This window comes from Pongo pygmaeus, chromosome 9, assembly GCF_028885625.2.
Source record: "Pongo pygmaeus isolate AG05252 chromosome 9, NHGRI_mPonPyg2-v2.0_pri, whole genome shotgun sequence".
Lineage (NCBI taxonomy): Eukaryota > Metazoa > Chordata > Mammalia > Primates > Hominidae > Pongo > Pongo pygmaeus.
The window spans coordinates 85,323,330-85,345,870 of NC_072382.2; the positions used below are offsets into that span (position 1 = coordinate 85,323,330).

Below are 22,541 nucleotides of genomic sequence, written 5' to 3' on the forward strand. Positions count from 1 at the left end.
TGCCTAATCTTTGAGGTATGAGGGAAAAATCATGTTTACAACTTTTCAGACATTGCTTTAAAGGGACGAACAATGTCCATCTCTGTACTTCTTTTAACCTGCTATTTAGCATGTCAGCATGGTGGTAGGCCTCTTGGACTATGTGTGCAAGGGCAACCCCCAAGAGTGGTAAAAAAGAAAATAAAAGGTACTTGGGTCCTTTTAAGACCTTGTGGAGCAGCACAGACATTCTAGCTCTGGACAGCTAACCTACGGACTGTCATATATGAAAGAAATACGTTCCTATCTTGCAAACACATCGTTGTTTTGGTCTCTGTTATATGTAACTGAACCTGTCGCCTAAAGAATACATTATGCAAGATAGTTATTATTGTCTCTCCTTACAGCTAAGGGAAAAGGGTCAGAGAAGTTAATTTTTTCAGTTATCCAGCTGGTATATGGTTGAATCAAAAGAGCCCAGACTCCATTCTCTTTCTACTAAAATAACAATCTCCCATGATTGAAATACTATGGAATCAAGGGGGAAGGAGACATTAATATGACCTGGAGGGATTGATGGAGGCTTCCTGATGGTGGTGGCAGTTTATTGAGATCTAAAAGATGGGAATGGAGGAAAAGGCATTGTGGACTAATTGAACAGGGTGAACAAAGGTAAGGATATAGGAAAATGTAGAAAAGGCTCAAGAGGAGCTTGTGTCAGTTGTTCTTAGGTGATCACTATTAAGTCTTTGGCTTTATTCAAAATATATTTCAGGGCACCTACTATATAGCAGATAAAAATTAAGACCTAGAAATAGAGTGATAAAATCAGATGTCATAATTTCCTAAATATATGAGAAGATAATGCTACCAGCAATGCCTATATGTTAAAGTCCAAAGTCTATATCAAGCAAAAAAAGCCTTCACAATCAGACTCAACCCAACCTCATATTATGCTATTGCTCTGTGTTCCATCTGGATGAAGCTCAGGACATATGAGATGCCTGAACTGTGACCTTTGTACTTGCACTTCCCTCTTCTTGGAATGCCTTTTACCTACTTTGCCTAGAAATGTCTTTTTATTCTTTAAGAGCTAGACAAAATTCTACCTTTCTCTGATTCCTCGAAATAGGATGGCTTGTTATTGTAGTTTCTTCCCTTCCTGCCTGTCTGCCTGCCTTCCACCAGTCAGTAAAAATGTGCAGGGTTTTGAGGTACAACTGTGGGAAAGATAAAGCAATATTTTCTTTGTGCCTCATGAAGTTTACATTCCAGAGAGAAAGATCAACTATTAATGAAATAGCTGCAATTCAGTGTGATAACTACTTTGAGAGGAAGAAGAGCCTTCAGGGGAAGCTCATAAGAGGAACTCTACCCTGAATCTCACTTTCCTAAAAGAAGCATTATTTAAGCTGAACCCTTTAGGATATGTAAGAATGAGCCAGGCAGAGATAAGCAAGGCGTGTTTAACAACATGTGCTTTTCAGCATGCATTATCCATTTTCATTAACATGTCTATTCACTAGATTATGAAACAATCTGTTTAAAGGTCCCAAGTGATTTAAAAAGAAGAAGAAAAAAAAAACCTACCAGGATTAAACACTCATTCAGATTCATGCTAAATGTCTTATCATTGTGCCTTAGATATGTTTATTTTGTCCTTCCTGTATGCAGTATTTGCTACTTAACTTTCACTTCCACTTCAGTTTAGCAACTAGAGCTGCTTAAGGTCTCCCACTAGCTTTTAAAAATCTCTTGTAAATTGTAGAGCAGCATCTCTCAAACTTCAGGAAGCCTAAAAATCACCTCAGGTACTTTTAAAAACACAAATTTTTTGGTTCCACTCTCAGAGATTCTGATTCTATAGCTTTGGGGAGGAGCTGGAGATCCCACGATTCTAACAATCTGACCTGTGAGACCTGATGCTGCCAGTTCACAGACTGCACCTTGAGCAGCTTTATGCTTGAGAAGCTACCCAAATAATTTTCAGGATTATTTCCCCCTTGTTCTTAAAAGTGCTCTGCTAGGTTACACTTCTTGGAACAAGAGTGGTTTCTCTGCCCAGGTAGATGAGGCTTTTAGGGGAACCCCTCTAAGAAAGACGGGCCAATATTGCTACTTTCATGTAACAGTCACATTCTTCACTTGGACAACCGTTTTATTTTCCCATTGGCTCTCACTTTAAGTCCAAAATGACAAGCCTAAGTAAGGGCTTCCCAGTAAATGAGAAGTTATGAGTACAGTAGTCAACAAACTGCCCTCTGCAAGGGTAATGCAAGGCAAAAAAAGTGAATTAGTTTGTGAATGGTAAGTAGGTCAGGTCTTCTGTTGTTGTGTTTTTGTTTTTGTTTTGACTTGGCTTTTAAAAAATCGTCCCAATCTAAATAGAACTTTTTTTTTTTTTTTTTTGAAATGGAGTCTTGCTCTGTCACCCAGGCTGGAGTGCAATGGCATGATCTCGGCTCACTGCAACCGCTGCCTCCCACGTTCAACTGATTCTCCTGCCTCAGCCTCCCAAGTAGCTGGGATTACAGGTGCCTGCCACTGTGCCCGGCTAATTTTTGTATTTTTATTAGAGACACGGTTTCACCATGTTGGCCAGGCTGGTCTCGATCTCCTAACCTCAGGTGATTTGCCCGCCTCCGCCTCCCATATTGCTGGCATTACAGGCGTGAGCCACCACGCCTGGCCAAAACAGGAATTTTATAATTTTACAATAAGAAAATGATGAAACACTGAACTTTTAAGAAAGCTTTCAGTAATTGCTGACATTTGCCTCCATGTGTATCATGTTTAAGAGTCTTAAAAGTTAAGCTTTTAAGAGCCATGAGAACAGGGATCATGTCGTCCATGTGAGCACACCCCACAGTTCCTGGAGAGTGCTGACTATTTAGAAGATGTGAAAATAGTCAACTTAAAAAAGGAGGAAATTAAACCAACACGCAAAAATTGGGAGGATAGTTTTGATGATTAATTAGGTTCTCTCTCTCTCTCTCTATATATATATATATATACACACACTCTCACATATAAAGAACCTAGAGTATAATCATTTCTTGATAACAAATTAGCTCCCTTATCTCTTTTATTTCTTTCTTATTATGTATTGCCTACAACAGCTCTGTCCGATAGAACTTTCTGGAATAATGGACAATTCCATACCTGCATTGTTTAATACAATACCCATTAGCCCTACTGGCTACTGAGAACTTGAAATGTGGCTAGTGCAACTGAGGAATGAATTTGTAATTTTATATTATTTTATTTTGATTAAATTTAAATAACCATATGTGACTTATAACTACTTTTTGGAAAGCACAGGTCTAGAAAGTAGGACAACATAGTAGTTGTTCATAGTGTGTTCAATTTGTTGAATTAAATAGAGCTCTTTCCCTATAGATGTGTATATGTTTAAAGTAAAAGACTTAGAAAATGGCAGCTATCTCAACAGCAGGCCAAAACATCTAGTGAAAGAACAAAACATCAGGATCGAAACCAAAAAATAAGTTTCTTATTGAGCTGTGTTTCTCAAACTTTAATATGCATACAAATCACTGAAGTTCTTATTAAAAAACATAGTTTCTGATTTAGTAGGTCTTTGGTGGAACTTTAGATTCTATTGCTCATAAACTCCCAGGTAATATCACTGCTGCTAGTCCATGGGTCACACTCTGAGCAGCAAAGGTCTAGATGTAGATAAGCCATGGACCTACGTAACTGCTACTGGCCCAACTCCTGAACTAGCAGTGGCTTCCCATTTTGACTCACCAGTTCAAGATTCAGTCAGAGAAATGTTTTATTTTATCATAGATACACCCACATTACCCCCAGTCTTACGATGAATATTCATTAAGCCCCTTCTGCATACTAGGATGAGTATTCATAACAACTCCTGCAAGGCAGGTAGTATTATTCCTATTTTATATATAATGAAACAGAGGCTTAGAGAGGTGATGTGACTTAATCAAAACTCAAGAAAAGAACTAACTGGCAGAGGTGGGTTTACAACCCAGTTGTGCATAAAGCCAAAGGCTAGTTTCTCTCTTTATACTCTTTTGTTACTCAAAGTATGATGTACAACTAAGCAGCATCAACCTCACCTGGCAGCTTATTAGAAACGCAGACTGATGCATCCCAGACCTAGTGAATCAGAAACTTCCTTTTTTTTTTTTTTTTTTCTTTTTTTTCCCTGAGGTGGAGTCTCACTCTCTCACCCAGGGCAGGAGTGCAGTGGCACAATCTCAGCTCACTGCAACCTCCGCCTCCCGGGTTCAAGTGATTCTCTTGTCTCAGCCTCCCAAGCAGCTGGGATTACAGGTGCCCGCCACCATAACTGGGTAATTTTTTCTATTTTTAGTAGAGACAGGGTTTCGGCATGTTGGCCAGGCTAGTCTCAAACTCCGGACCTCAGTTGATCCACCCGCCTCGGCCTCCCAAAGTGCTGGGATTACAGGCGTGAGCCCACCTCTTGCTTATAAAGCAAAGCAACAAGCAGTTAAGAGTAGGGTTTCTGCTGATTGTGGCAGTTGAGAAATGAATTTAGATTGGCTAGGTTTGACACCAGAGCAAATATTGATAGCTTTGCCTCTATTGCTAAATTCCTATTGCTTCATAGGAGTAGTTTAGACAAAATAAAGCTGTTTCCTGGTAGGTAAGGATTTTAAAATTTGGAACTGCATTCCCAATAGATGAAAACATTAACAATATAGTTTTAACAATGTCCATGGGAAAAAACACAAAAAGAAGAAAACATGTTTGTTGAAAGATAAATGTACTAAAATCAGCAAATTCTTCCAAAATATCATGCCATTATTAATCACTGCCAGGATGGTTCAAAGGAACACACATATTTCTGCTTTCTTTCCCATCAGAGGCAATTATGGAAAATGGTCCAATCAAAAGTGAATCATAGCCTAAATCATAAGAATATGTTATTTACACTCAAATAAATTAATGTCTAAATGTACAGCCCTACAACAAGTGCTTGGTCACCTTACTTCTGTAATATGGCAACTTCCTTCTCAGAGAGCTCTTGTCCTCAGCTTCCTGATGCTGGAATCAATCAGCAGTGCCATTTAAATGTTGCTTAAAACATCTCTTAGACACAAACCCATTCTCCGGCTCCTGAATGAAGCTCATTGCTAATTCAATTGTGTCTCTATGTCGCTGAACCCACAGTATCCTTTTTCTTGTCACTGACACTCATGTGTTCAGCCTTTTTTTTGGTTCATTTTTTTCCCTTTAGTTCACTCTCTTGTCCTTGGCCCCAGAATCATAGTTTTGTTTGCATCCAATGGCCTTTTCACATTGAAAGCACTCTATAAAAATGTTGCTGATATTATATGATATTATAATTGTCCACAAATAACTTTTACATAAATAACTTTCTTGGCAGCCAAATCCAATGAGGGATACTACTAAGGACCCACTCATATTCTTTGTAACCTTACTCTTCTTTGTGGTCTCTTTTTCTTCTACTTTTCTCTCTCCCTTACTTGCCTAGGAGGGTTTTCCAAGCAAGAGACCTGAAACTTCTCCCTTGTCTCCACTATTATTTCTACCTCTAGAAACAAAGTTTCAGCAACAAAGTGTCTTATAGGAAAGTAAAGTCATTGTACTGCCAATACTTGCTAGATGTTTCTTTTACTTCTCAATATTTTCCGTTAGACAACATACAATAATCTACACACTCACTCTCCCTATCAGTTGAACCAGGTCCCTCTGACGCTTTGTTTAGTGCCATTGACCTGCAACGTAAAGCACAAGATTTTTTCTTTTATATCTGCTTTGTTTTTATTTGTATTCTCACAAAGGGACATACACAGATTCTTAACCCTTTATTTAAGGCCCTGATGTACTAGTTTATTGTTTAGCAAATACTCACTCTTCCCCTAATTCGAGCTTGGGAACATGACCTTTTCTGGCCAATTGGGTGTTGGTGGATGTAAGGTGAGCAGAAGCTTTAACTGTGTTTGTGTCATGGGCTTGATTTCTTGTTCTTTGACTATCACAATATGAATAACATACCCTGGATAGCCACTGTCCCACCTCCTGGTCCCCAGAATGAAACTTCTGAAGCAGAGATGCCCCAGCCAACCTGGTACAATGGCACCCCCCTCACCCACTTATTCGTGGTTTCACTTTCTGCAGTTTCAGTTATCCACAGTCAACCATTGTCTGAAAATATTAAATGGAAAATTCCAGAAACAAACAATTCATAAGTTGCAAATTGCTTGCTATTCTGAGTAGTATGATGAAATCTCTCATTGTCCCACTCCATCTCTTCCAGGATGTGAGTCATTTCTTTGTTTAGGGTGTCTGTGCTGCAGATGTTACCTGCCCTTTATTCACTTAGTAGCTGTCTGGGTGATCAAATTGACTATCCTGGTATGGCAGTTTTTGTGTTCAAGTAACTCTTATTTTACTTAATAATGACCCCAAAGCACAAGAATAGTGATGCTGACAATTCAGATATGCTTAAGAGAAGCCCTAAAGTGTTTCCTTTAAGGGAAAACATGAAAATTCCTGACTTAAGAAAAAAGAAAAGAGACAACATTGTATGATGAAGTTGCTAAGATCTATAGTAAAAATGAATCTTTCATCCATGATATTGTGAAGAAGGAAAAATATAATCATGTTAGTTTTGCTGTTGCACCCCAAACTGCAAAAGTTATGGCCACAGTGCCTGACAGTTAAGATGGAAAATTCATGTATATAGGGTTTGGCATTATCTGCAGCTTCAGGCATCCACCAGGAGACTTGGAATGTATCATCCATGGATAAGGTGAGACTACTGTATTCTGCAGCCTGAAGCAGCTGTCCTAGCTAACTGATAAATAGAGAAGAAAAAAAATGCTTATTGCCACTGATTTTTTTTTGGTTGTGGTTACACACCAAAAATTGGCAATTACATGAGGTAACAGTAAATGGTAGATCAAGCACTACCATTTACTAGTTGAGATACAAAATCCATATCTTTAAAATGAAAGGTTTGTGTTCATTGAACTCCAAGTTATTTAACAAGATTGAAAACTCATGATTCTCAAGTATACCTCTCTCAACAGTGCATTTCTATAAAAGAGGTCAGAATATTACCAAAATATAAAACGAATATTAGAGAAGGTTAGAGCAAAATAAAAAAGCATTCTAGAATCTCTCTAATTTTATTTTCTAAAGCATAAAGAATACTATTTGTTAGGGTGATGTTCAATATTGAACTCTAAAGTGTCTTCTGAAAGGAGAGGACAGCGCAATGTCAGTTGGTTGCAGATTACCAGAGAGTAAAGCATTATTATTTGATTGAGTCAGCCTACAGGGAGCTGGATTCACAAGCAGGCTCTAATCACTCTGAGCTCCCTAAGAACAAAGTACTTTCAGTACCTGGCATGAAACAATATTCAACATGTAATGGGGAAGAATAAAAATATTGAGCAAAAAATAGAAACTAGAGAGTATTGAAGTGGAAAAATATCTTTCCTTGTTTCTGCTTGGGTGATTTTAGTTTTCATATAGGGATTCCCGCTTTGCATGAGAAGCTAGACTATGTCACATTTAAGGTCATACCCAACCCTAATATATCATGACCTCATGTAAGAAAGAGCTTACTTAAGGCATTTCCATGTAAGAACCTCAGTCACCCCTTCATTAATGCAAGCTCTAATGTCTCTTAACTTACCTTCCTTAATAAAAAGAAGTATCTTTAAATATATTTTGTACTTTTGTTTGACACTTACATAAAAATTCCCTTTGGCCCTAGAAATTTCCTGTAGCTATTCAATTGTCATTTGCATTTGTGCCAAGGAACCACTTTCACAAGAACCATTTCTATCAAAAATCAAATTTGCTAATCAGCAAAATTAATACATTTACTTGCAATGAAATTATTTTTTAGAAAGACTTTAATATATGTTAAAGCTTGGCATTCTGATAATATTTTTAAGAAGGAAATGTTCTTACGCAACATGACTAAAATGCCCTAGGGAACTCTGAAATCGTTTTTTCATTAAATAGAGCTGAAATTATGTGAACAACTAGAACATGAGGAAGAAAAGAGGAAAACAAAGTATAGAACACTGGGGAATGAGAAAATAGACTGTGAAACGAACAGTAATTTGTTCAAGGTTACCCAGTGAGTCAGGAACAAAGGGGAGAGTTGGGACTCTGCCAAGAACCAAAGCTTATCCACATTAATGAGTATGCGCTAAATCTGCCATTTTCAATACATAATGTATTCATGTTTTTTCTACATCGGGGAAGGTATTCACATTTACCATTCCCCTAGAATTTAGCATGTTTTACCTCGTAAGTGTTTATTTTTTTCAAAAAAATGATAAATACTTTAGCTGCTATCAACCAGAAGCTAAGAAAATCTCTGAGGCAGGTATTATAAGTCCTGTCTTATAGGTTAATTTAGGTGCATAGAGATTAAATAAATTACTTAAGAACATACTACCATGATAATTGGCACATTTTCATCATATCAAGCTGCTCACAAACCACTATAAAGATCCTTACCTTTAAGGAAGCACAAAGTGGGTTACATTAAGTATGAAAAAGTTGATTAGGCCAGGAATAGTGGCTTACACCCGTAATCCCGGCACTTTGGGAGGCCGAAGTGGACAGATCACTGAGATCAGAAGTTCAAGATCAGCCTGGCCAACATGGCAAAAACTCGTCTCTACTAAAAAATACAAAAAAAAAAAAAAAAAAAAATTAGCCGGGCATGGTGGTACACTCCTGCAGTCCCAGCTACTCGGGAGGCTGAGGTAAGAGAGTCACTTGAACCTGGGAGGTGGAGGTTGCAGTGAGCCCAGATCAGGCTCCAGCCATTTGTACTCCAGCCTGGGTGACAGAGCAAGACTCTGTCTCAACAACAACAACAAAAAAGATGATTAAAAATAATTTTTGAAGGACTCAAAGTCAGATACAAACCCGGTATTTGGAAGAATGGGAAGAATTTTGATGAATTTGTTATTTGCGACTGATTTTACTAGCTAATCAATTGGGATACTAATTGAACATGTCTACAAAAGACCCTTAGATCTTACTGATAAATTATTTCTACATGAGGATATCTGGCAGTTACGCCACCAGAACCCTAACAGGAGGCTTTGAAATAATACAGATCCATCACAAGAAAGTGGTCTTACTTACAAAATCAACTCTCTGTGCTCCAGGCCTACTTCTTGAGAGCACTGCTCACATGCTTTGACAATGGCTATAGTGAAGAGATTTTTTGGGACGTAGGATTCCTTCATATATAAATGGATCCCTGTCCTGAATATATTGAAGCTTCTATGACAAGTTATCTCTCATCCAAATCTGCATGTATCAGGGGAGTAAGTAAGGAAACTATGTTCCCAAAACAGGCAGAAAACAAGGGAGGGAAGAAAGAAACATAGGTAACAGCATGTTAGAAATTAAATAAGACTTCTAACTCTACAGCCAAGCTATCTGGATTGACTCTTGACTCTGCCTCTTACTGTGAGTCCTTGAACCAGTTACTTGACCTCTTTATGACTCATTTTTCCCAACTGTAAAAATAGAGAAATTAATAGTACCTACCTCATAGGATTGTTATGAGGATTAAATGAGTTAAAATTTGTTAAGTGCCTACAGCACTGTTAGGCATACACTGTTACAGAAGTTTGGTAAGTAAAGAAAGGTAGGAAGAGTGAGAGAATAGTGGATGTAGGTGCCTTTAAGACATTGCTTTGTTTGCTTCTACAGAGCCCTTTACTTTCCAGTGTTGGGGCCTCTTGGTTCCTTCCAGTAAGCCTAACCTTGTTTCCGGTCTGGTCCCAAACTATTCTTGTTCAGAAAGATTTAAGAAGCCCTAGTTCAGTAGTTCAGGTGATTCAGCATTAAGTCAAGCTTGCTGTTATTCTTGTCCTGACCCTGTGTCCCAGTTTTAGTTCCTCATTCTTATAATCAAGTCCCAACCTTGTACTCCAGTTCTGACATTCTGCTCCCCTGTGGCTGAGTCCCGGATTGCAGAACCTGCTCAGGACCGCCAGTTCCTTTGAGGTAACATCTCTCAAAAGGCAGCCTATGGACTAGACACACTTTGTTTGGCAGACACAGTGTTTGCACTTTTGAAAATTAGTTGCCTGTATTTAGAAATTGCAAACATGTACAAATTTCCATCTTATTTTGTAAAATGATCTGGCACCAGTGGATTCCAAGTGGCAGTTGCTCTCTTTAAATGGCCATGCGCTTTCTATTCCCCACAGGCCCCACTCTGACTGCTCCATTTGTTTCTGTGATTTGCTTGGTCATTGAAGGGATTTGAGGCTGTGGGCTAAAACTGAGAAGAGCCAGTACTTACCAAGCACTTTGTGCTAGGTACTGTTCTAAGTGCTTTATGTGCTTTACTCATTTAATCAAAGGCCAGGAATCTGTTTGTTGTTGTCCATTACCCCTGTAGCCCTTCTTCTCAGCTTCATACCCCCTGTCTAGCATGCATCTGTGGCTATCCCATCTTGTTTGATCACTATCCTCCACTTATCAGCAAGTGCCCACTCACAAAGCCTTGTTGGACCTCCATAATGTCAACCACTCACCCACATTGTGGCCTATAGCTGGTCTCCAATCTTCCCTGCCCAGCCAGACTCTATCTTCAAGAACTTTAGCCATCACAGTGGTTGTGTTACAGGTACAGAATCCTAGGCTTCATTGGTTTGCTTGATCCCATTATCTCATGCTCCATGCTTTTATAAAACTATAAATTTCATTATATATAGATAGGCTCTACCCTCACAAAACTTTTGCCCACTTCTTATTAGAAGCTCAATAAAATCCACAAAAATATTTATTGATTACTTACTTTAGGTTCCAGACTCTGTCACAGAAATTGACTTGAATATTCCTTTCATAAGAAACCCAATGAAGTTTGCTCGTGTCTATGAGCAATTCAGTCTCTTTTCAGTGAGCCACTTAGCAAACTAACACTATTTAAACAGTGTTGTTTATTTTTGTTTCATAATGGGCCCTTGTGTTTTACAAAACATGAATGAAAGAGGGAAATATTTGATGACTAAGACAAGATTTAGAAATTATTAAAAGAAAATTTACAAAACTGCATGTCATTCCATAAGATTATTTAGTTTGGGTGAAACTAAATATGAATTGAACTTAAATTCAGCCAGTTAAGTTCTACCACAGTTTTAAAAGAAGGTATTAATGAAAAAGTTACTTACATAAGGAATTGTGTCCAAAGTATCTGTGTTGACAATTATAGGAGCAGGACTGGCCTGAAAAAAGAAATAGGAAAAAAAAAATTAAATAATGAATAGTGTATTCTGAGACAGATTATTTCTGTTAACTTATTTAACAAAGAGCTCAACAGGCATTTCTTGAGGACCTGTACAGGCACTGTGTCAAGTGTTAGTGGGGTAAATAAAGTGACTAAGCGTTTCCGTACCTTCCCCCACCTCAAATATTTGTTTGTTACATCTACCACATAAAGAAATTAAGTAAGCATTCATATAATTTACATTCATTTTCTCTTACATTCTACAAAACAGTGTGGGAGGTGAGGATTTCTGCTATGTGTAAGGCAAGGATTTCTAATAAATTGGGTGAGAGTTAAAACTTGTATCTTTTTTTTTATTTTTTTTTTGTGAGACAAGAATCTCGCTCTGTCACCCAGGCTGGAGTGCAGTGGTGCAATCTCGGCTCACTCAGCCTCCGCCTCCTGGGTTCAGGCAATTTTCCTGCCTCAGCCTCCCAAGTAGCTAGGACTACAGGCACACACCGCCACACCTGGCTAACTTTTGTATTTTTAGTAGAGACGGGGTTTCCCATGTTGGCCAGGATGGTCTTGATCTCCTGACCTTGTGATATACCCACCTCAGACTCCCAAAGTGCTGGGATTACAGGCATGAGCTACCGCACTCGACCTGTATCATTTGTTTATGAAATGACTTTGCTAAAGGAATTTGATTTCTCTCTCAAGGAAGCAAAATTAAACCTAAACCAATATTCATAGTTATTCTCTTCAAACTGCCTTTTGAGAGTATGCTATATTCAATACAAAAAGGCTTCACTTATCAACATCTACATTTACACATTATGCATGCTGTATCCTGTATTTTCTTTCTTTTTTTTTTTTTTTTTTTTTTTTTTTTGAGATGAAGTGTTCCTCTGTCGCCCATGCTGGAGTGTGCAGTGGTGCAAACTCGGGTCACTGCAACCTCTGCCTCCCCGGTTCAAGCGATTCTTCCGTCTCATCCTCCCGAGTAGCTGGAACTACAGGCATGCGCCACCATGCCCAGCTAATTTTCGTATTTTTAGTACAGACAGGGTTTCACCATATTGACCAGGCTGGTCTCAACTCCTGACCTCATGATTCGCCCACCTCAGCCTCCCAATACAGGCATGAACAACCATGCCCTGCCATATTTTATTATTTATGCACCTCTAATCATAAACCTGAGAAATCCCTAGATAGAACATTAACAGTCAAATATGACAGAAAATCATACTGGATATGTTCAACCTTCTTTTTTTAAAAAAATTGTACGATTTGCAGTAATTCTCTTTAAAGTTTAGCGGGAATCTGTGTAAAACTGATATAGGAGTGCTACAAGGCAAATCACTAGAAAATAACAGAATGCAATCTCTATTTGCATCACCAATCTAACTTCATGAATATTGAGTAGAGCTATCTTTTTTAGTTTCTAGAATTTTCACAACAACTTTTGCTTTATCCTCCAAAGGATCTTTAATCTTTGTCTCAAATTACAGATTTCATTTAGATAAAGGACATACTTTCATCTTGATTAATAGAGAACTCTTCTATACGACATGGTGGTTTTGGAAAGTGCTCAAATTTTGGGATATTTCATTAGCTGTGCCCTCTAGAGTTAAGAGAGTTAACAGCTTTTTAATGTCAATCTGTTCTGTGGAATCCTAATCAAATGATACAACAAATAGCAATCCAGCAGGTTTTAGAAAACAAAATTTCATGTCTTTACCAAAAACACTGGGCATGGAAAACATAACCTTGGCATACATATCTATATAATGGATCAACTAGTTAGTCATAATATTTTCATGATTCTCAATGGGACGTATCTTGCGGGTAAATAAAGACTCTGGAGAAAGACAGTTTTTACTGGATCTCATTAAAAAAAAATAATAAGAGGCATGTAGAGAAGAGAAAAAGGTATGAGGTTTGCAGTCAGAAGACATGGGCTCAAGGTTGGTTTAGCAACTTTCTGATTGTATGATTTGGGGGCTTAGTGACTTCCTAGTGGTGTGATCTTAGGGCAAGTCCACTAACCCTCTCTGATTAATTTTCCTTCCCTGTAGAATGGGAATAGTAGTAACAACTTTCCAAAAAGGTTGAAGATCAAATGAGGTGATATAGTTGAGTGTGCTTTGTAAACAGTACATTTCAGAATTAATGTTAAATATTATTAGTAGTAAGTGTCTTTTAAGATAGACTACTGTAAAGATATATTATTGTATGGCTTGTAAACTGTTTACACTGCAGAGATCTCAATGCTATGTTAGTGGCTACAATTGCACTAATAAGAGGCCTGTTTAGATTGTGGTTCTAAAACAGCTCATGTCAAAGGCAATAATAACAATAATTACTGCTTATTAAGTATGTATTACTGTTTATTAAATATATACATAAGCATATATATCCTCATTTAATCTCCACAAAACCATATTGATGAGGCATTATTATCACTATTTCTATGTTATACATGAGGAAAATGAGGCTCAGTGAAAATGAGATTTGACATTTGAGTATTGTTTTTTCTGAACTCAAAATTCATTTTTCCCCACTAAGCTGCTTTCATAATCCCAGTATCTAGGTGGTTCCATCACAAGAGTCTTGTAATGATATGTGAGCCCTATACTAGAGTACCATACAAGAACTAGACAAAGCAAAGACCACCCGGAAGGCAAGAGATGCCTAAGGATATTGCAGGTTAGATGTTGAACACAGTCTGGTGGAGCCTTAGTATGCATTTTTAAAAAGGTTTTTAATTTTGATGACATCTCTCCTATGCTTTCTGTTTGGTTTCCATGACTCACAAAAGTGCCTCATATCCAAGACTAGACTGAAAACTCTCTGAATATCACATGTGATTCTTGTATTTCCCCATATTTTCTAGTATAGCTTTGATTAATAAATAGGTATTAATTTGATTTGGGGCTTTCATCCCATCTTTGCTTTTTTTTCTTACAGATTATAATGTGTTATGGGAATAAATTTTATACATAAGCCCATTTCCTATGTAATGCCATTTAAAACTTTTGTATGTTTATGTTGCTATTTTTCATTTTTTAATGTAAATTTGGTCTTTCCAAGAAGACTATATGTCTAAAAATTGACAAGTATTGTATACTTTTCTAGAATTCTCCACAGAGCTTGGGTATACAGAAGGAGCTCAAAGAATACTGAGAAATACTTAGAATTTATTGACTAAAGGCAGTGACAAAGTATAGAAGTAGGTATAAAGGAAAGTAATATATCTTTACGAGCTTTGTAAAGCACTTCTAAAGAACTGGAACTCCAAAATCTCATGATATCAAGACTGTGACTGCTTTTCCAATATTCAGTATCACTTTCTTTCTTTGTTTAGTTACTATTACTTAACTAAATTCAGCTTTTATAAAATACTAATTAATAATTTCATAACTCTAGGATGTAGAGTCTATGAATGGACTCCACTTGAAGTAGAGGACAAGAACTTGAAGGATAAGATCTATGTTATGTGGAATCTATGTTATATGGAAAGTTTATTATTCCTTCTTGGTGCCAAAAGGATCCAGAAGCCACAGCTAATACCTACCTCTCTAAAAGTCATTAAAAATGCATGAACAAACAAGATTGTGTACAAATAAACATACATCACATACACCTGACATTGGTAACGCCCTGGTGTGACTGCCAAAGAGATGCCATGGTAGGCTCTTCTGAATGACACACGACCCCACTGTGCTGCTACACCAGGCTCTCTGAAGACTCTCCCACTGCCCTGCTCCAGGACTTTCACAGCCCACCCCAGACTACACAGAGCATAGATGAATTCCAAGCATGGCCTATGAGTGTGCTCTTCTCACCAGTTGGTAATTCCAAATCTTCCTTTAGCTCATCTGGCTCCTGATTCTTTGTTGACTTTTACAGTCAAGAGAGGCTATGACCAGTTTGATCTAGTTTGTTTCTGAGTCTTAAAAACCAACTATCCAGTTGCTTTGATAGTTCCCACCAAGTATTTTCTCCACACTTCATACTGCCCTGCCATATACATCCTCTTTATTTTTTTATTATTATTATTTTTGAGATGGGGTCTCTCTCTATCACCCAGGCTGGAGTGCAGTAGTGCAATCTCGGCTCACTGCAACCTTCACTTTCCAGGTTCAAGTGATTCTTCTGCCTCAGCCTCCCAAGTAGCTGGGATTACAGGCACCTGCCACCAGGCCTGGCTAATTTTTGTATTTTTAGTAGAGATGCGGTTTTGCCATGTTGGCCAGGCTGGTCTCAAACTCCTGACCTCATGTGATCCATGCGCCTCGGCCCCCAAAGCACTGGGAGTACAGGCGTGAGCCACCACGTCCGGCCATACACTCTCTTTCTTCCTTTTGGATATCCTCTTTAATTGGATGCCTAAATCAAACTGGTGACTCAGCAGATTCTAGTGTCCTTCTTTAATATGCTTTTTTCCATTAATTGGAAAGAGATTTATGAAAAATCTAGAACAAAATCTTTTTTTAATCAGAAAATTCAAGACTTATCTTTACATACATCTAGGCAAGATTTTTGAAACTATAAGGGATGAAGAAAAAAAAAAAACTCTTTCTTAGGTAAACCAAACTATGAAGCCTTTTTTTGTGTGTTGTTTGCCTTTTACATGACAATCTCTTTCATGCACAGAAAGCCAGTTTTCAGCATAAGGGACTAGTACAGCTAATTACAGAGAAGCAAGAAGCAAGCAGAAGGAATACTGATATAATTTAAACGATAGATCAAGTTATTAATAAATGTCAGCCACCTTCCTATCCTTGGGCTTCATGTGACATACAAATGTTCTCATATTACATGAACAATTTTGTTTATACTAGTAATAGATACACTGTTTTTTTGCTTGCTTCCAAGAGACTCTAAATAAAAAAGAATCTGACAAAATGAATGCAACTTTACAAAGGAGTTCATTGATTCTGACTAATGTGGTTACCTTTTGATATGTGTTAAGTGTCAGGTATGGGAAATGCCTCTGACATATGTGGACAGGTGGTCATGAAGCCAACTATGGTGAAGAAGCCTCCTCAAGCAAGGTATTGGCAGGAAATGTAGAGTAGCTAGTCAGCCAAGAAACACTCTCATGTAGCTTAGCTCTGAGAAGTGTAGGCTAATCAGCGGGAAGGTCAAAAGACTTAATCTAATACCTAGACTTTTAAGAAGCAAGGTAGAAAAGGAGAGAACTAGATCAGCAAGAAATTAACAGTAACACTTATGGTACTAGGAACTATGCAGGGATTTCAACTGACCTGGGACATGCAAATGGAAGGCAGGTGATTGTCATTAGGCCAATTTAAATAGGTGGTAAAATAGTGCAAGAATAACATATGAGCTGTTTTTGGATACCTTTGGCTTATCTTATCAGCCTTACAGGACAGGATTACTGAGTGAGCAAGATTTCTTGTCTATTTAGAGGGACACAGGCCCTATAAATGACTTTTATGTATGGTATGGCATGACATTTTGAAACAAAATGGAAGCCACTGAAAGTCTGAAAATGAGTCCTGTATGTGGGTGTATGTGTGTGCATGTGTATGTGTGTGATTTCATTATGAGAGGTGGAGATCCCAGAGCCTCAAGGTAAATATTAGCTGCTTTAGACTGGCAGCTACAAGATAGCATGCTAGCAAACTTTTTGCTTCACAATTCACACGGAAGATTTCCATCAGGATGAGCCCCAGTCAGACCATATGCTAATCCTGGCTAGGGAAGTAGAATATGAGGTTACTACCCACACACCCCATCAACTTTGAAGTAAGACATCTAACATTAAGTACTAGATTAGATATGCTGAGTGTTGAACCCAGGATAACTGTATTGTGTATTAGATTTTTCCCCGTAACCCTCTATTTTGTTGGCTTACTCTGGAAAAAAAAAAAAAAAAAAAATGTGGCATGGTTAGGGGAGTGACTTCCACCTTCATTTCCTGAATCACATTTTAGTTCTCCATTGGAACTGAAACCCTGTCTTTCCTCTCCTTCTTTTCCACAATCTTTTAGGCTGGAGTTCCACATCTCTAGGTGCTGGTAGGACCCTACTTCTACTTGGAGGATTTACTTGGAACCTACAATTATCACTACCTGAAGGTTTGTAGTATTATGACCCTGCCACACCTAAATCCCCTGATATATTAATACTGGGACAGATAATAATAAGAGTATGTACTTATATAGCAAATACTTTATGTAAATTAACTTATTTAATCCTCACACAATTCTATGAGACAAACACTGTTATTGTCAAAGTAGAGCTGAGGAAAGAGAGGTTAAATAACTTTCTCAAAGTCACACAGCTGGTAAATAGCTGGTAAATCTTCAAACCCAAGCAATCTGGCTCCAGAGCCATGTTCTACTGCCCCTTAGAATGAAAACAGATTTCACCAGTTATCTCTGGATTCTTTTTTTTTTTTTTTTTTTTTTGAGATAGGATCTTACCTTGTCACGCAGGCTGGATGGAGTGCAGTAGTCCCATCTTGGCTTACTACAACCTCTGCCTCCGAAGCTCAAGCCATCCTCCCATCTCAGCCTCCCAAGTAGCTGGGACTACAGGCATGTACCACCATGCCTGCCTAATTTTTGTATTTTTTATAGAGACAGGGTTTTGCTATATTGCCCAGGCTGGTCTCAAACTCCTAGACTCAAGTGATCCACCTGCCTCAGCCTCCCCAGATGCTGGGATTACAGGTGTGGGCCACCGCACCCGGCCAGATCCTAATTTTTACTGTTGATCAACAAGTTACAAGCCAGTTCAAACCTAAATTTATTTAATGTGCCTTGATCTTGGCTGGCCCAAGAACCTTCCCCTTCTTCCTCTGGTGTAGTTGCTGAGGCCCAGTGTGTCATGAGAACAGGCCTGTAGGCGGCATGCCTAGGAAAAGGCCAATGGCCCCAGCATACCCAGGCTGACTGATTCAGGCATTCTTTGAGTAAGCCCCAAATAAATTGGTAATTGACTGATTAAAGACACATCGATGGTTGTGTGACAGAGGAAGAACAAAACAGGAAGAACAAATATATTCTAGAATCATAGAACTTTTAAAGCTGAGATCTTAAGGAACATTTAATTACACTCTTACATTCTATAAATATGAAAGTGAATACAAAGAATAGGACATAACCCAGATCTCACAATTGCATAGTATCAAAACTGAGGATAACAAGAATAACAATAATAAAGTATTAAGCATATATAAGGTGATTATTATGTTTCAGGAATGCTATAAGTACTTTAACATATATGAATGCATTTAATTTTTACAATGTTCTAAGGAAAACATTATTGTTCCCATTAAAAAGAAAGAAGGAAGGAATGAAAGAAAGAAAGGAGAGAAGAAAGGAAGAAAAGAAGATCCCAATTGACCAAGTCACTTGCCTAAGGTCACAAATCTAAGAGGTGCCACAAGCAGTTTTTAAACCCATGTCTTTCTAACCCCAGAGTCCATAATGGTAACTCCAACATCTGATTTTTTTGCCTGAGTTTTTCTAGGCGACCAGACTGAAAATGCAATTATTTTCTGCCTGGAAAGTTGTTAGTTTCTCTTTTACAGTCTGAAGAGAAATTTATCACCGTTCTTAGATTCAATTCCCCAATTATCAGAGGTTTCTGGGTCCCTTAATGTCTTGCAAACCCCCACTTAAAAATAGGACAGTGCTATTTTCCAGTTAACCTATTTCTCAAGAATTTAGCTGAATAAAGAATGCATGTGTAGGCCAGGAACAGTGGATCATGCCTGTAATCCCAGCGCTTTGGGATGCCAAGCCAGGCAGATCACTTGAAATCAGGAGTTTGAGACCAGCCTGGCCAACATGGTGAAACCCTGTGTCTATTAAAGATACAAAAATTAGCCGGGCATGGGGGCTGGTGCCTGTAACCTAGCTACTTGGGAGGCTGAGGCAGGAGAATGGCTGGAATCCCTGGAGGTGGAGGTGGCAGTGAGCTGAGATTGTGTCACTGTACTCCAGCCTGGGGAGACTGTGTCTCAAAAAAAAAAAAAAAAAAGGTTCTTAGGTTATTATACTTATTACTCAGATTATTTTTTATTTTTTGCTTTCCTAGATTTTCTTCTCCTTTTAAGTTCCTTCTCTACAAGACAACTAGGTGGGTGCAGTTCAATCCAGCCCAGCTCTAAGTTATCACTACTAATATCATCCAGTGGCTTTGGCTTGTCACGTGCTTTGCCCCTTCTCTAAAGAGACATAAGACCACTGGACTTATTGAGGCAAGAACAGTGCTGAATAAACTATGTGAGTACCTGAGGGCTTGTCTAGTTCATCCTGCAGACTGTGCCAGGATGTCTAAAGGAAGCAACTTTGGAGGATGCTAAGATTGTGGTCCCTTTCCCTACCATTTAATAAAATGCCTGGATGGTTATCTACCTAGCTTAACACCAGCCTAGCTCAGAAAACAAGGTAACAGGATGGAAGATTCATGTTTTGGCTTGAAATCAATTTGGCCCTGCTTGCCTGAACTCTTAATAATAAAAATAATATTACCCTCACTTTCAGATAACAAAATTAATAACGTTAAGTAACTCACCCAAGGTCATTCAGCTGGCAATAGCAGGACCAAGAGTCAGACAATGGTAGCCTGGTTCCAAAGTGGATAAATCCTAACCACTGCAATACATTTGCTTCTGCACCCTATTAAGATTTGATAAGTAAAGTCCGTTCTAGTCAACACAATTTGTCTTACTTATTCTTGAAAACTCACCATTAGTATTTTTTATCCCCTTGGACTGGAGAGTTACCATCTCTGTTTGATCCTCCTTTAAAATACAAAGTAGTAAAATATTTTGCAGAAAATAAATGAATATCCTATGAATATCCTAAAGACCTCAGATAGGCTGAGTTGGTCTTCCCTTTTTTTCTAGTGCAGAAATGATGGGGCAGCCTGGAGAATGAAGCACAGAAAGTAGAGACCAGTAGATCCCACAAAAAAATTGAGTCATTAGCTCAAATCTCAAATGTGGTTTAGTCAATGTGCCCCATGCCAAACAGAGTTTTCTTCACTTTATAAGTTTTTTCTAGAATCAATCCTATTTGGATGAAGAAATGGGGACTGCTTGAACTGTTAGTATGAAGATTCTTCAGATCTCCATCCTGCATGCTCGCCATATACGTACGAAGATTCTTCAGATCTCCATCCTGCATGCTCGCCATATACGTACTTACACTTAGTATAAAAGGCTAAAATAAATTACTCACTAAAACTACATCTACAGATCAACACTGAAACTCAAATTGGCAATTACATCAACCACCAATGTCATGCTATATAAAGTATATCACACACATTCAATCATTTAATTTCCATAGTGAGAGGAAAGGGAACTAACATTGATTAACCAACTACCCACTGTGTGCCAAGCAAATATGGTAAGCTTTTTACTTGTGTTTTATTGTTTACTCCTTACAGAACCCCAGAAGGATTGATGGAATTTTCCCTTGTCTATAGATAAGTAAACAGAGGCACAGAATGATTCTGTGAATTTCTCAAAATGTCAGATGGCTAGAAGAAAGCAAAACTGAGATTCAAACCCAGGTGTTCTGACTCTAAGCCCTTTGCTTTTCACCATTAGGCCATAATGCCTCAAACCCCACTGACTCACACCGAGCTTTTACAAATCTAACTGCTTTATTTATGCAAATGATTTCTGAAGATCCCACAAAAAAATGGAGTCATTAGCTCAAATCTCAAATGTGGCTTAGTCGATGTGCCCCATGCCATAATAACCATACCTACTTAATTCACTGATTCACTCTATGTGGTGCTATTCCTGGAAAGATTCATGTGGATACCATCTGTTCCTTGTTGCTAAGCTACTGAAGAGCTATAATCTTAGCAGTACAGTTGTATTATCCAGATTTAGGTGCCAGAATTCGGAGCAAGTTGCCAATAACCTGGTTCTTTAGGTTAAGGTAGGGCTTATTTCTTCTGTAGTACATGGATAATGGTTTTATACACAATGTGGGATCACTAAATTATTGCTATTTAGTTTCCATCCTTCTTCTCTCTTTTCCTCCCACCAGGCAAGGATCCTTACTACTCCAAGCACATACCTTGCTCATGCCTACCGCAATGTCTTTGTTTTCATTTCTTCCTTTTCCTACATCCTAAATCAGTTGCAGTCCTCAATCTTATCTCTCTAACCAAATTCTTTCCATCCTGCAAGGACAATCTAAAGTTGCAGATGCTTCATGATGCTTTCCCCATCATCACTCCAGAATCAATCTATACATCCTATTCCCCACGTTTTAAAGCACTCATTATTTGTATTACTTCAGATCACACTGAATTTAAATATTAAAGGAAATAAGTTATGTGAAAGCACTAAACCCTGACATTCTTAATGAATATTTCTTTATATTTTTATACATGTTGATAGCTAATTGGTTCATGTGTGATATTCACATCTCCTTGCAGAAACTGTAATCATTTTGAAGTCAGGGTCCTCCTCTCTATTTCTTCATCAGACACTCCACCTACACTCCTAACAGTGCTGGGCATATACAACACACACTCAAACACTCAAACCGTAATTGTTAATTGATTTTTAGACCTATTGGATTAGAGTCACAGCAATAGGAGTTAGAATTCATGAGAAACTCTTGAGGCAACAGAATTAGATACAATGAGCAGAAAGGGGTAACTGCATGCTGCCCTCTGGTGATGAGCTCTTGTACCATACTGCCTCATGGTGTCCATGTGTGAGCATCTGGAGCCTGTCATGCACTCCAGACCATGCTATTCACTGCAGAGCATGAAAATTAAGGAAAATTATAAACAGAAAGACTCCTCTATGCTAATTATACACTGGTACTTTGTGCTTATTCTTCCCTATTCCTCATTGCAACCCTATGAAGTACATATTCCAATTATGATTATCTTATAGATAAGGAAAGTGAGGCATGGACCTGTAACACAACTTACCCAAGATCACCAGACTAATAACCAGATGGAGCCAAGGCTCACTCCTCTTGACTCCAAATCCATATTCTTGTCTTACCACTACCCTGCATGGAACGAGGATGGTAGCTGCTGGCAGTGTTACTTACTCTAACTTATTATTCCACTGTACATTTCAGGAGAAGTTAGGTGGGAGGAAGTATGGGATTTGGAGAAAAAACTAAGAACTCAAAAATCACGACAAAGCAAAATGACATCTACAGCATTTCTCAAACTTTCCAGATAAAAATGTGAAAATATATCCCCAAAGACTTACCCAAAACTAGACATTTATTCAAAGCCTCATGTCTTATATTAAAAATGAATGCAATTTTCATCCTTTACTCTATAATCATCT

General features: G+C 38.2%; 1 protein-coding gene across 16 annotated transcripts in view; it reads right to left on the reverse strand.

Moving 5' to 3' along the window:
• The window catches only part of DLG2 (discs large MAGUK scaffold protein 2), a 2,182,864-nt gene that overhangs the window by 787,076 nt on the left and 1,373,247 nt on the right, over positions 1 to 22,541 (reverse strand). For all 16 annotated transcript variants that reach the window (XM_054441573.1, XM_054441571.1, XM_054441577.2 and 13 more), the window contains one exon: positions 11,178 to 11,231. In XM_054441573.1, the coding sequence (XP_054297548.1) occupies positions 11,178 to 11,231 (54 nt within the window). The remainder of the gene's footprint in view (positions 1 to 11,177; positions 11,232 to 22,541) is intronic.